The 10,600-nt window shown below is 38.6% G+C and overlaps 1 protein-coding gene across 3 annotated transcripts in view; it reads left to right on the forward strand.

Moving 5' to 3' along the window:
• The window catches only part of CFAP36 (cilia and flagella associated protein 36), a 30,057-nt gene extending 19,884 nt beyond the window's left edge, over positions 1–10,173 (forward strand). For 2 of the 3 annotated variants that reach the window (XM_043468605.1, XM_043468607.1), the window contains 5 exons: positions 169–220; positions 5,670–5,772; positions 9,045–9,184; positions 9,376–9,525; positions 10,006–10,173. In XM_043468605.1, the coding sequence (XP_043324540.1) occupies positions 169–220; positions 5,670–5,772; positions 9,045–9,184; positions 9,376–9,525; positions 10,006–10,107 (547 nt within the window). In that variant the 3' untranslated portion in view covers positions 10,108–10,173. The remainder of the gene's footprint in view (positions 1–168; positions 221–5,669; positions 5,773–9,044; positions 9,185–9,375; positions 9,526–10,005) is intronic. The other variant, XM_043468606.1, reaches the window with a different exon arrangement.
• The last annotated feature ends 427 nt before the right edge of the window (positions 10,174–10,600 follow it).

Consider the following 10,600-nt stretch of genomic DNA (forward strand, 5'->3'; position numbering starts at 1 on the left):
TTCCTCAGTTGATTGTAAGCTGCTTTAAGTGAAGCCTGATTATTTCCATCTTTGTTTCCAAAATTCCTTGCATATATTGTAAGCTTTGGTTAGCATGTTGCTTGTTGAATATTTGTTCTTTGAGAAAAGATAAAGTTTACTTTTCTACTTTATTTTTGTGTATTTCAGAAAATCAAAAGAGGAGTATGACCAGGAGGAAGAAAGGAAGAGAAAAAAGCAGGTGCCTATAAAACATACTAATATAATAGAAGTATTTCATTGCTGTTATCCCTTAAGTTCACACCTAGGATTTCTGTTAAAGTTTAAGCTTAGGTGAAATGACACAGTTCCTCAGAGTATTCATATTTTCTTGGCAGTTTTGAGCATTTATGCTTTTTTATTCACTTTATAATTCATCCAACGACCTGCCTTTTAAATTCTCAGTAAAGAATGAGATTATTCACTCCAAAAAAAACTGTATTCATATTTGGGGGGATTTTTAATAGAAATTCCCCTTAATTTTATGAATAAAAGAAGATTAAGAAAATATTTGACTTCCCCACTTGCCTTGATTGCTTTACTGTTTTGAAACAGCAGCTGCAGTTACCACTGAGGGTCCCCTGTAGTTAACATTGCCAACTTGAAGCAGAATGACTCAGTTTCACATTTCCTGGTGTACTATTCTTTCATTAGAAACTGTTTCCCTAAAGTGCCTAATTTTTCCTAAGGAAAAATTAAACATATATCTGGTTGAGGTGAGGGAAGCTAATGTTTATTTTTTCCTCCCCGCTTTTCTAGCTGCCTCTCTTTCCACATTTTCCCAAATCTCCCCGAAGGGAGAGGGAAACCTAATATAAACTAATTCTCAGTCACTTGATAGTCATTTTCCTTTTTTTCCCCTCAATCACTGTGATTCATGCTTGTATCATTTACTGTCTTTGAAAAAACCTATTTTACTCCAAGGTACCAAATGAAGAGCAGAAGAGAGATTTTTAGAATTTACAGGGGATTTTATTTCTCTTTGACTAACTATCCTTTCAGTAAGTGGATGTGAAGTTCATGGATAATGCTATTTTTAAATATAAGAATATAGAACAGAAACTATTCAAAACTGGTGTCAGTAGTCAGTAGTACTGGGGATTCCCTGGTGATCCAGCAATTTGAACTTCGTGCTTTCACTGCTGTGGGACTAGGTTCGATCCCTGGTCGGGAAACTAAGAGCCCATAAGCTGTGTGATGTGGCCAAAAAAAAAGAAGACAGTGTTAACTTTCTGATCAGGATTCTTGAATAATAATATGTTTTAGGGGCATATGATTTTTTTTTTAGACTTTTTTAAATGGATTTTTCAAACACACAAAAGTAGAGGTGATAATAATTTCAAGTCCTCGTGTTTCCATCACTCAGCATATATAGAGACTTATGACGTGGGTATCCATGAATTACCTAAAAAGTTACATGTGATTGGATTTTCCTACTTTTATGGAAAAATGAATTATTTTCCTTAGTTCTTTCCAAGATTTAAGTGATTTCTTTGGTTTAAATGCAGCATCTTAGTTTAGAAATGGAAATATAGGCATACCTGAGAGGTGTTGTGAGTTTGGTTCCAGATTACTACAATAAAGTGAAGATAACAATACAATAAGTCACAGATGTATTTTGGTTTCTGAGCACCTATAAAAGTTAGTTTATACTAAACTGTAGTCTTTTAATTGTGCAATGGCATTATGTCTGAAAATTATGTACATATCTTTATTAAAAATTATTTTATTGCTAAAAAATGCTGACCATCATCTGAGCCTTTGGCAAGTTGTAACTTTTTTGCTGGTGGAAGGTCCTGCCTCTATGCTGATGGCTGCTGAGTGACCAGGGTAGTGGCTGCTGAAGGCTGGAATGGCTGTGGCAGTTTCTTAAAATAAGACAACAGTGACGTTTGCTGCATTATTTAACTCTTCCTTTGGTGAACAATCTCACTGTAGCATGAAGTGCTGTTTGATGGTATTTTACCCACAGTAGAACTTCATTCAGTATTGGAGTCAGTCTTCTCAAACCTGGCTGCTGCTTTATCAACTACATTTGTGTAATGTTCTAAATCCTTTGTTGTCATTTCAACAGCATCTTCCCTGGGAGCAAATTGCCTCAAGCAACTGTTTTCTTTACTTATACATAAGAAGCAACTCCCTGACCCATTAAAATTTTGTCATGAAATTACATCTGTTCAGGCACATCTTCAGGCTCCAATTCTAATTCTGGTTCTCTTGCTGTTTCCTCCACATCTGCAATTACTTCTTGCACTGAAGTCTTGGACCCCTCTTAAGTCATCCATGAGGGGTAGAATCAACTTCTTCCAAACTCCTGTTAATGTTATTTCTACCTCTTCCCAGGAATCACAGAGGTTGTTAATGGCATCTAAACTGGTAAATTCTCTCCAGAAGGTTTGCAATTGCCTTTGCTCAGATCCATGAGAGGAATCACTGTCTATGGCCTCGATAACCTTATGAAATATATTTCTTAAAGAATAAGACTTGAAAGTTGAAATTTCTCCTTGATCCATGAGCTGTGTGTTGTAGTTGTTCAGTTGCTCAGTCTTATCTGACTCTTCGCGACTCCGTGGACTGCAGCACACCAGGTCTTCCTGTCCTTCACCATCTCCCAGAGCTTGCCCAAACTCACATCCTTTGAGTTGGTGATGCCATCCAACCGTCTCATCCTCTGTCATCCCCTTCTCCTCCTGTCTCCAATCTTTCCCAGCATCAGGTTTTTTTCCAGTGAGTCGGCTCTTCGCCTCAGGTGGCCAAAGTATTAGAGCTTCAGCTTTGGCATCATGAGCTGTGTAGCAGGCATGAAAACAACTTGAATCTTGTACCTCTCCATCAGACCTCTTGGATGTTCAGGTGCACTGTCAATGAGGAGTAATATTTTGTATAGAATCTTTTTTTCTTTTTTGGAGGAATAGGTCTCAACAGTGGGCTTCAGATATTCAGTAAACCGTGTTGTTAACAGATGTGTTATCATCCAGGCTTTGTTTTTCCACTGATAAAGCACAGGGAGAGTAGATTTCCCATAGTTCTTAAGGGCCTATAGAAACCTGTATGCAGGTCAGGAAGCAACAGTTAAAACTGGGCATGGAACAACAGACTGCTTCCAAACAGGAAAAGGAGTATGTCAAGGCTGTATATTGTCACCCTGCTTATTTAACTTATATGCAGAGTACATCATGAGAAACGCTGGGCTGGATGAAGCACAAGCTGGAATCCAGATTGCTGGGAGAAATATCAATAACCTCAGATATACAGATGATACCACCCTTATGGCAGAAAGTGAAGAAGAACTAAAGAGCCTCTTGATGAAAGTGAAAGAGGAGAGTGGGAAAGTTGGCTTAAAGCTCAACATTCAGACAACTAAGATCATGGCATCTGGTCCCATCACTTCATGGCAAATAGATGGGGAAACAGTGGAAACAGTGGCAGACTTTATATTCTTGGGCTCCAAAATCACTGCAGATTATGATTGCAGCCATGAAGTTAAAAGATGCTTACTCCTTGAAAGGAAAGTTATGACCAACCTAGACAGCATATTTAAATGCAGAGACATTACTTTGTCCACAAAGGTCCATCTTGTCAAGGCTATGGTTTTTCCAGTGGTCATGTATGGATGTGATAGTTGGACTATAAAGAAAGCTGAGCGCCAAAGAATTGATGCTTTTGAACTGTGGTGTTGGAGAAGACTCTTGAGAGTCCCTTGGACTGCAAGGAGACCCAACCAGTCCATCCTAAAGGAGATCAGTCCTGAGTGTTCATTGGAAGGACTGATGTTGAAGCTGAAACTCCAATCCTTTGGCCACCTGATGCGAAGAGCTGACATTGGAAAAGACCCTGATGCTGGGAAAGATTGAAGGCAGGAGGAGAAGGCGACGACAGAAGATGAGATGGTTGGATGGCATCACCCACTTAGTGGACATGAGTTTGGATAAACTCTGGGAGTTGGTGATGGACAGAGAGGCCTGGCGTGCTGCGGTCCATGGGGTCTCAAAGAGTTGGACATGACTGAGTGACTGAACTGAACTTAAGGGCCTTATTATGCATTAGTCTCTCATAAGACAGTATGTCCTTTGAAGCTTTTAAGCCAGGCATTGACTTATCCTCACTTGCTATGAAAGTTCGAGATAGTATCTTCTTCCAGTAGTAGGCTGTTTCATCTACATTAAAAATCTGCTGGTAGAGTTGTTGTTGTTTTAATCACTAAGTTATGTCCGACTCTCTTGCAACCCCTTGGACTGTAGCCCACCAGTTTCCTCTGTCCATGGGATTTCCCAGGCAAGAATACTGGAGTGGTTTGCCATTGCCTTCTCCAGGGGATCTTCCTGATCCAGGGACTGAACCTGTGTCTCTTGCATTGGCTGACATATTCTTTATTTTTTTATTTTTATTTTTTATTTTTTTTATTAGTTGGAGGCTAATTACTTCACAACATTTCAGTGGGTTTTGTCATACATTGACATGAATCATGGCTGACAGATTCTTTACCACTGAGCTACCTTCATTAATTTTGTTAGTGAGATCTTCTGGATAGCTTGCTGCAGCTTCCACATTAGCACTTGCTGCCTCACCCTGCGCTTGTGTGTTACAGAGGCAGCTTCTTCAATCTCATGAACCACCCTCTGCTAGCTTCACACTTTTCTTCTGCAACTTCCTCACCCCTCTCAGCCTTTATAGAACCTTGCTCTGGATTAAGCTTTGGCTTGAAGGAATGTTGTGGCTGGCTTGTTCTTCTATCCAGACCGCTAAGACTTTCTCCATATTAGCAGTAAGGCTGTTTCACTTTCTGTCAGTTGTGTTCATTGGAGTAGCAGTTTTAATTTCCTCAAGAGCTTTCCCTTTGCATTCACAACTTGGTTAACTGTTTGGTGCAAGAGGCCTAGCCTTTGATCTGTTTTAGCTTTAGACACACCTCCTCACTAAATGTAATCATTTCTAGCTTTTGATTTAAAGTGAGAGACCTGTGACTTTTCCTTTCACTTGAACACTTAGAGGCTGCTGTAGGGTTATTAATTGGCCTCATTTCAACATTTTTGTGTCTCAAGGAATAGGAAGGTCTGAGGAGAGGGAGAGAAGTAAGGGAACGGCCGGCTAATGGAGCAGTCAGAACACACACAGCTTTCGTCTGTTAAGTTCACTGTCTCATATATAAGGCTGAGATTTGTGGTGCCCCAAAACAGGCACAATAGTAACATCAGAAGTCACTGATCCCTGGTGATAGGATAATAAATATGATAATGAAAAAGTTGGAAATATTGCAAGAATTACCAAAATGTGATACAGAGACACAGTGAGCAAATTCTGTTGGAAAAATGGTACGTATAGACTTGCTTGATGCAGAGTTGCCACAAACCTTCAGTTTGTAAAAAAGAAAAACAAAAAAACACAGTATCTAGTAAAGATAGCAAGTTGAAGTGCAATAAAATTAGGTATGCTGTAAACCAGTTTGTGGCTGCTTCAGGCATATCATAGTACTGGTATTATTATTATTGTATTTTTTAGATTATTTTAAGTTAAAGCATCAATTCTGTGGTGCTCAATCTTCTTTTTAGTAGACAGTAATTTTTGAAACTAATATGTTTGAATCTGTTAAGTAGTGAATTATTCAAAATTAATCTAAAATATTTTCTAAATTGTGTTGTTGATGCCTTAAGTTATCAGAGGCTAAAACAGAAGAGCCTTCGATGCAGGCCAATGAAACGACAAAAATGAATAATTCCCAAGGGGATGGTGAACATTTTGCACACCCAACCTCAGGTAAGGTGGAAGTATACTGAAATTTCTGAATAATATGAATACTTAAACGTTGTAAAGAGTGTGGTGTTTTCTTATACATGCTTCAGCTTCAAAAACCCTGTGAGGGAGTGTTCAGTGGCCATTGGTATTTAATGCTCTTTGTGAATTTAGCTAAAGAGATTGCCTGTAGGAGATATTCAGCTGACAGAGAGGGTGTAGCCCCTAAATTTCTAACCCAGAGCAGTGAGCAGAATTCCTTGGGGGAGCCCCCAGCCTGTAGGCCGTGACTGCAGCATTTACGGTATGGTCACGTAACATTTGGTACCTTCTTCCTTTATCACCATCAGATGATGTGTGGGAGTTAGAAGCTGAACATGGAAAGATAATATTAACTTATTTTCCTAGTGAATTAAAACACAGTTAGTAAATAAAAGGTATCCAGTTTGTTCAGAAATTTAGTCTTAAATTGTCATTGAAACTAAAATTGAGGAGACTCCTTTTGGGAAATGTTAGTGGATGATCTTGTTCAGTATGTGGGAAACCATTTTCAGTATATGTATTCTGATTTGTTGTTTAAGAAGACAGGTAATTCTGAAGCAGAACTTGAATATGATGATGCATTTAGCTCATTTTTATTTTGTATTTCTACATTTTTTAGATACATGTCCTTTTCTCAATTTAAAAAACCCTGTAACTCCATGAGGTAGATATTATGATCCTTACTTTTATTTTATTTTTTTAAACAAGAAATTCAAGGAAGTTTAGTGATGTCCAAAGTAACTGAGCTCTTAAATAGTGAGACTGTGACTTCCCTTGGTCTTCTGACTTCAAGTCTTCTGTTTTTCTGCACTTTGCAGAAGTTTTATAATTGCGATAGATAGGTTTGATGTTTATCAACTATTTTAAAAAACTGTATTCTTAGTTGATAAAATAATGGGCATGTGAAACCAAAGCAGTTTTATCAAGTTATCTTGCTTTTTGATTCTTAGCAAATTTAATAATTTCTTTTGTTTGCATTTCCTGAGTAGAATAACCTCATTTGAATTATGTCTGTAAAAGTGCGTTCTTTAGATTTGTTTGAGTGCTTTTAAGACTTGCTGGTCCAAATTTACCTTTTTTTTAAATGTAGACCTAAGTACATGTAGGGGCTTCCCTGGTGGCTCAGATGGTAAAGAATCTTCTGCAATGTGGGAGACCTGGGTTTGATCCCTGGGTCAGGAAGATCCCTTGGAGAAGGGAATGACAACCCACTGCAGTACTCTTGCCTGGAGAATTCCATAGACAGAGGAGCCTGGTGGGCTACAGTCCATAGGGTCGCAAAGAGTTGGACATGACTGAGCGACTAACACACACAAGTACCTGTACTGTTCAAATCTCATTTCTGACATAATTTGAATATATTTGCCTATCAGACTATTAAGCTATAGAAAACTTAATTTCAAACCATTTGTAACTCAGTTATGCACATTAACAGAGAAACAATAGAAGGTAATTTTAAAAGTAATGACTTTACGTTTTAAAAACTGTTCTATTTAAAAAAAATGCATATATCTGATATTCCAGGCAGTCACGTCATACAAAGCGATAGGAGCCCAAGAAAGGCCTAACGTGGGAGGAATCATAAAGGTGTTTGGCTTCCTGCTTATCCCATTGCCCACATCTTTCCTTGGTTCCTGCTAGAAATGGGTAACTTCTGTTTTTCAGTAGATTCAGGGTTGCCAGTGATCAGGTGATCTTCCTTTAAGCTAGCTGGCTTTTCGAGTCTCCATTCATAGAAATCAGACAAGCTAAGTATTTTGGCCTTAGGCACTTTTCTCTCTAGGTTCAAGTTAGAATATAAAAGATGTTCATGACAAACAAACTGAAGGCAGGAACTGTCCAGAACAAGTACATGAATATAAATGCTTATGTGCCTGGAATCCACCCCACCCCACCCCGCATGCCCAGCCCTGTGGTTCAAGTTTACCTCTGCTTAGAGTCACCATCATATGAATGGCATTTTAACTTTGCTTATTTTGACCAACTTGTTGAATGAAGCTCATTTTCATTTCTGTTATAGTTAGTCCTGTAGCTTCCTGTATAGGTTGGTTGGAGTGTTAACGGCAGCCTCATCTCTTTCATGGACACTTCCCTTTCAGTCCAAGAGCCCAAAGAACTTTTCCTCCAACCTCCTTGGCCCTGCAGTCAGTCTGCTCTCCCCATGCTAGAGCAGTGGTCCTTGGGCAAATTTCTTGCTCATGCAAAGTTCTATTTCTGGTTTTACTGTGCTGGCAAGATTTTTAATCATTTAGAGACATGTATATCATGTTCTCCCATCATGCCTTTAGTTCTTGGCATCATTTTTATGTGAGTCTTTGTTCTCACTTGCTGTCTTTCATAGTCCATGTATTATAATGAAAATGTTTTGTCTTTTAAAATCTCCACCCTATAATAAAAAATGGCTCAGAAAAGCAATTAGCATGTTAATCTAGTCTCTTGGCACAGTTACCAGATAATTGGAAGGTGTTGAGTGCTCATGTTTTATCTGCTTCCAAATTCTACTTACTTTAAAATCTTTACATTTTCTTAATATGTTGGTAGGTTTACAGTTATCTTTAGGATGTACTTAACATTATTGATACTACTGGCACTGATTTCCAGTACAAAAAATTGTAGCTTTATATTAATTGCTCTGCAAATATAGGGTCACTTAACAGTTTTTGCCTGCAGACAAAAGTTTGAAAGACAGTAACACTGATAATAAGGGATTTTAGTGCACTTTATTTGGCTTATATGTTGTTGTTTAGCTGGTAGGTTGTTGACTCTTTGCAATCCCATGGACTGTAGCTCGCCAGGCTCCTCTGTTCATGATATTTCCCAGGCAGGAATACTGGAATGGGTTGCCATTTCGTTCTTCAGGGGAATCTTCCTGAACTAGGGATCAAACCCCGCATCTCCTGTATTGGGAGGTGGATTCTTTACCTGGCTTATATGGCAACCTTGTATTACATTATACAATAGTTCTAATCTTTAGACAAGAATTATATCTTTTTGTAGCTATAGTACCAAACAGCAGGAGCTTGGTATTTGTCAAAATGCCTGTTCACAAGAAACCATAGTTAAAGCTCCTTGAGGCCCGAGACCATGTTCATTTGTTTCCACCCAGTGCCTAGCACAACAGAGGCACTGAACCAATGCTTGTGAATGAATGAGAGAAAAAACCCAAGTATTACTAACATTAGCTCATTTTGGTAAATCTAGCATAACTTAATATTTCTTATAATATTCTAATTGGTCTCTCTAATTACTGCCAGAAGTTAAAGTGCATTTTGCTAATCAATCAGTCCAGCCTTCGACAAGAAAGCTGGAAATGTTGCCTGAAACTTCCTCCCTCCCACACAAAGGCCTGAAGATTCCTGGCTTCGAACATGCAAGCGTGGAGGGACCAATAGCAGTAAGTGAAGACATTATTTTTTAAGAATTATGAGCAAATGACAAAGTACTAGAAACATTGTAAATGGCCATAGACATCCAGCCTTTGTTATGGTCTTGGACTCAAACTTCTAATTTGATCATTCAGTGGGTATCTGTGCCACTTATTATGCAGTCTTGAATTTAAATAGTTTCTGCTCTCATTTGACCCAGAATTTATCAACACTTGGAACAGAAGAGCTCCGCCAGCGAGAACACTATCTAAAACAGAAGAGAGATAAGTTGATGGCCATGAGGAAGGACGTGAAGACTAAGCAGAATCAAACTTCGGAGCAGAAGGGAAAACCTGCTAGGGAGGTGGAGGTATGACCGGCTCTAGTATGTGAAGCTTTGCACACCTGTGGGTGGGGTTCTCAGAGTGTATGCTCTTCAGATGCATTCCTAACAGTCTCCCTGTCGGTGTAGCACTCCTACACTGAGAAAAGTCAGTCTTTCCTCAGCAGTAAAAGGGTTGATAGGATTTTGTGAGGTAGAAATGATAGCAATTTTATGGTTCTTTACTTGCCCTGCTTTGAGCACTGAAGGGTCAGCTGTCTGTTTGACCTAAGCCTTTTGAAATACTTTATCATAGAACAGCATCGGTACCCTAGCCACCACCTCTAAAAGGCTTCCCTAAGAGATTTCTACAAAGAAGAAATTTAGGGAACTCAGCCCATGTGTGGCTTTTTTTTCTTTAGTTCACTGAATGCTCTATTTGTTCAAGGCAGTATGCTAGGAATTTTAGACAAATGAACCCATCTTCTGCTGTAGCCAATATTTTTCTTTTGTTTTTGTTTTTCTAAGGAAATGACAGAGAAACCAGAAATGACAGCAGAGGAGAAGCAAACATTACTAAAGAGGAGATTGCTTGCAGAGAAACTTAAAGAAGAAGTTATTAATAAGTAAATTTAAGAACAATTTAGCAAGCAGTTCAAAATTTCTTAAAAATAAATTATTTAATCCTTAAACTGAGCCTGTTTAGTTTCAGAGACTTGTGTTTATAAATGCAAAGATAAGCTGCTTACTTTTATTAAACTCTTCAGGCATAGGGCAGTGGGCAGTTACTTATGTGGACCAGTTCAATACAAATTTCTGAATAATAATCTCTTGTGGAGAGAAGGTATAGAGAGCTAAGTGATAGTGCATTCATCATTTATTTATTGTTTGTGCTAATAAGCATTGTGCTGCATGCTAAGGATGCAGTGATCAAGTAGATCAGCAGGGTCCCTGCTTTCATGTAGCCACTGTTAGATGGGAAGAGTGCAGTGTTATAAACAGGATCCTGCAGACAATGAGAAGAGAAGGTTAGCATATGGAATTGGAAATAGGTGGGGTACTGATTTGCAAGGCCTGTAGGAATGTGAGAGTTCTAAAGATTTTATAATGGCAGTGGGAAGTC

This window comes from Cervus canadensis, chromosome 5 (genome assembly GCF_019320065.1).
Source record: "Cervus canadensis isolate Bull #8, Minnesota chromosome 5, ASM1932006v1, whole genome shotgun sequence".
Classification (NCBI taxonomy): Eukaryota; Metazoa; Chordata; class Mammalia; order Artiodactyla; family Cervidae; genus Cervus; species Cervus canadensis.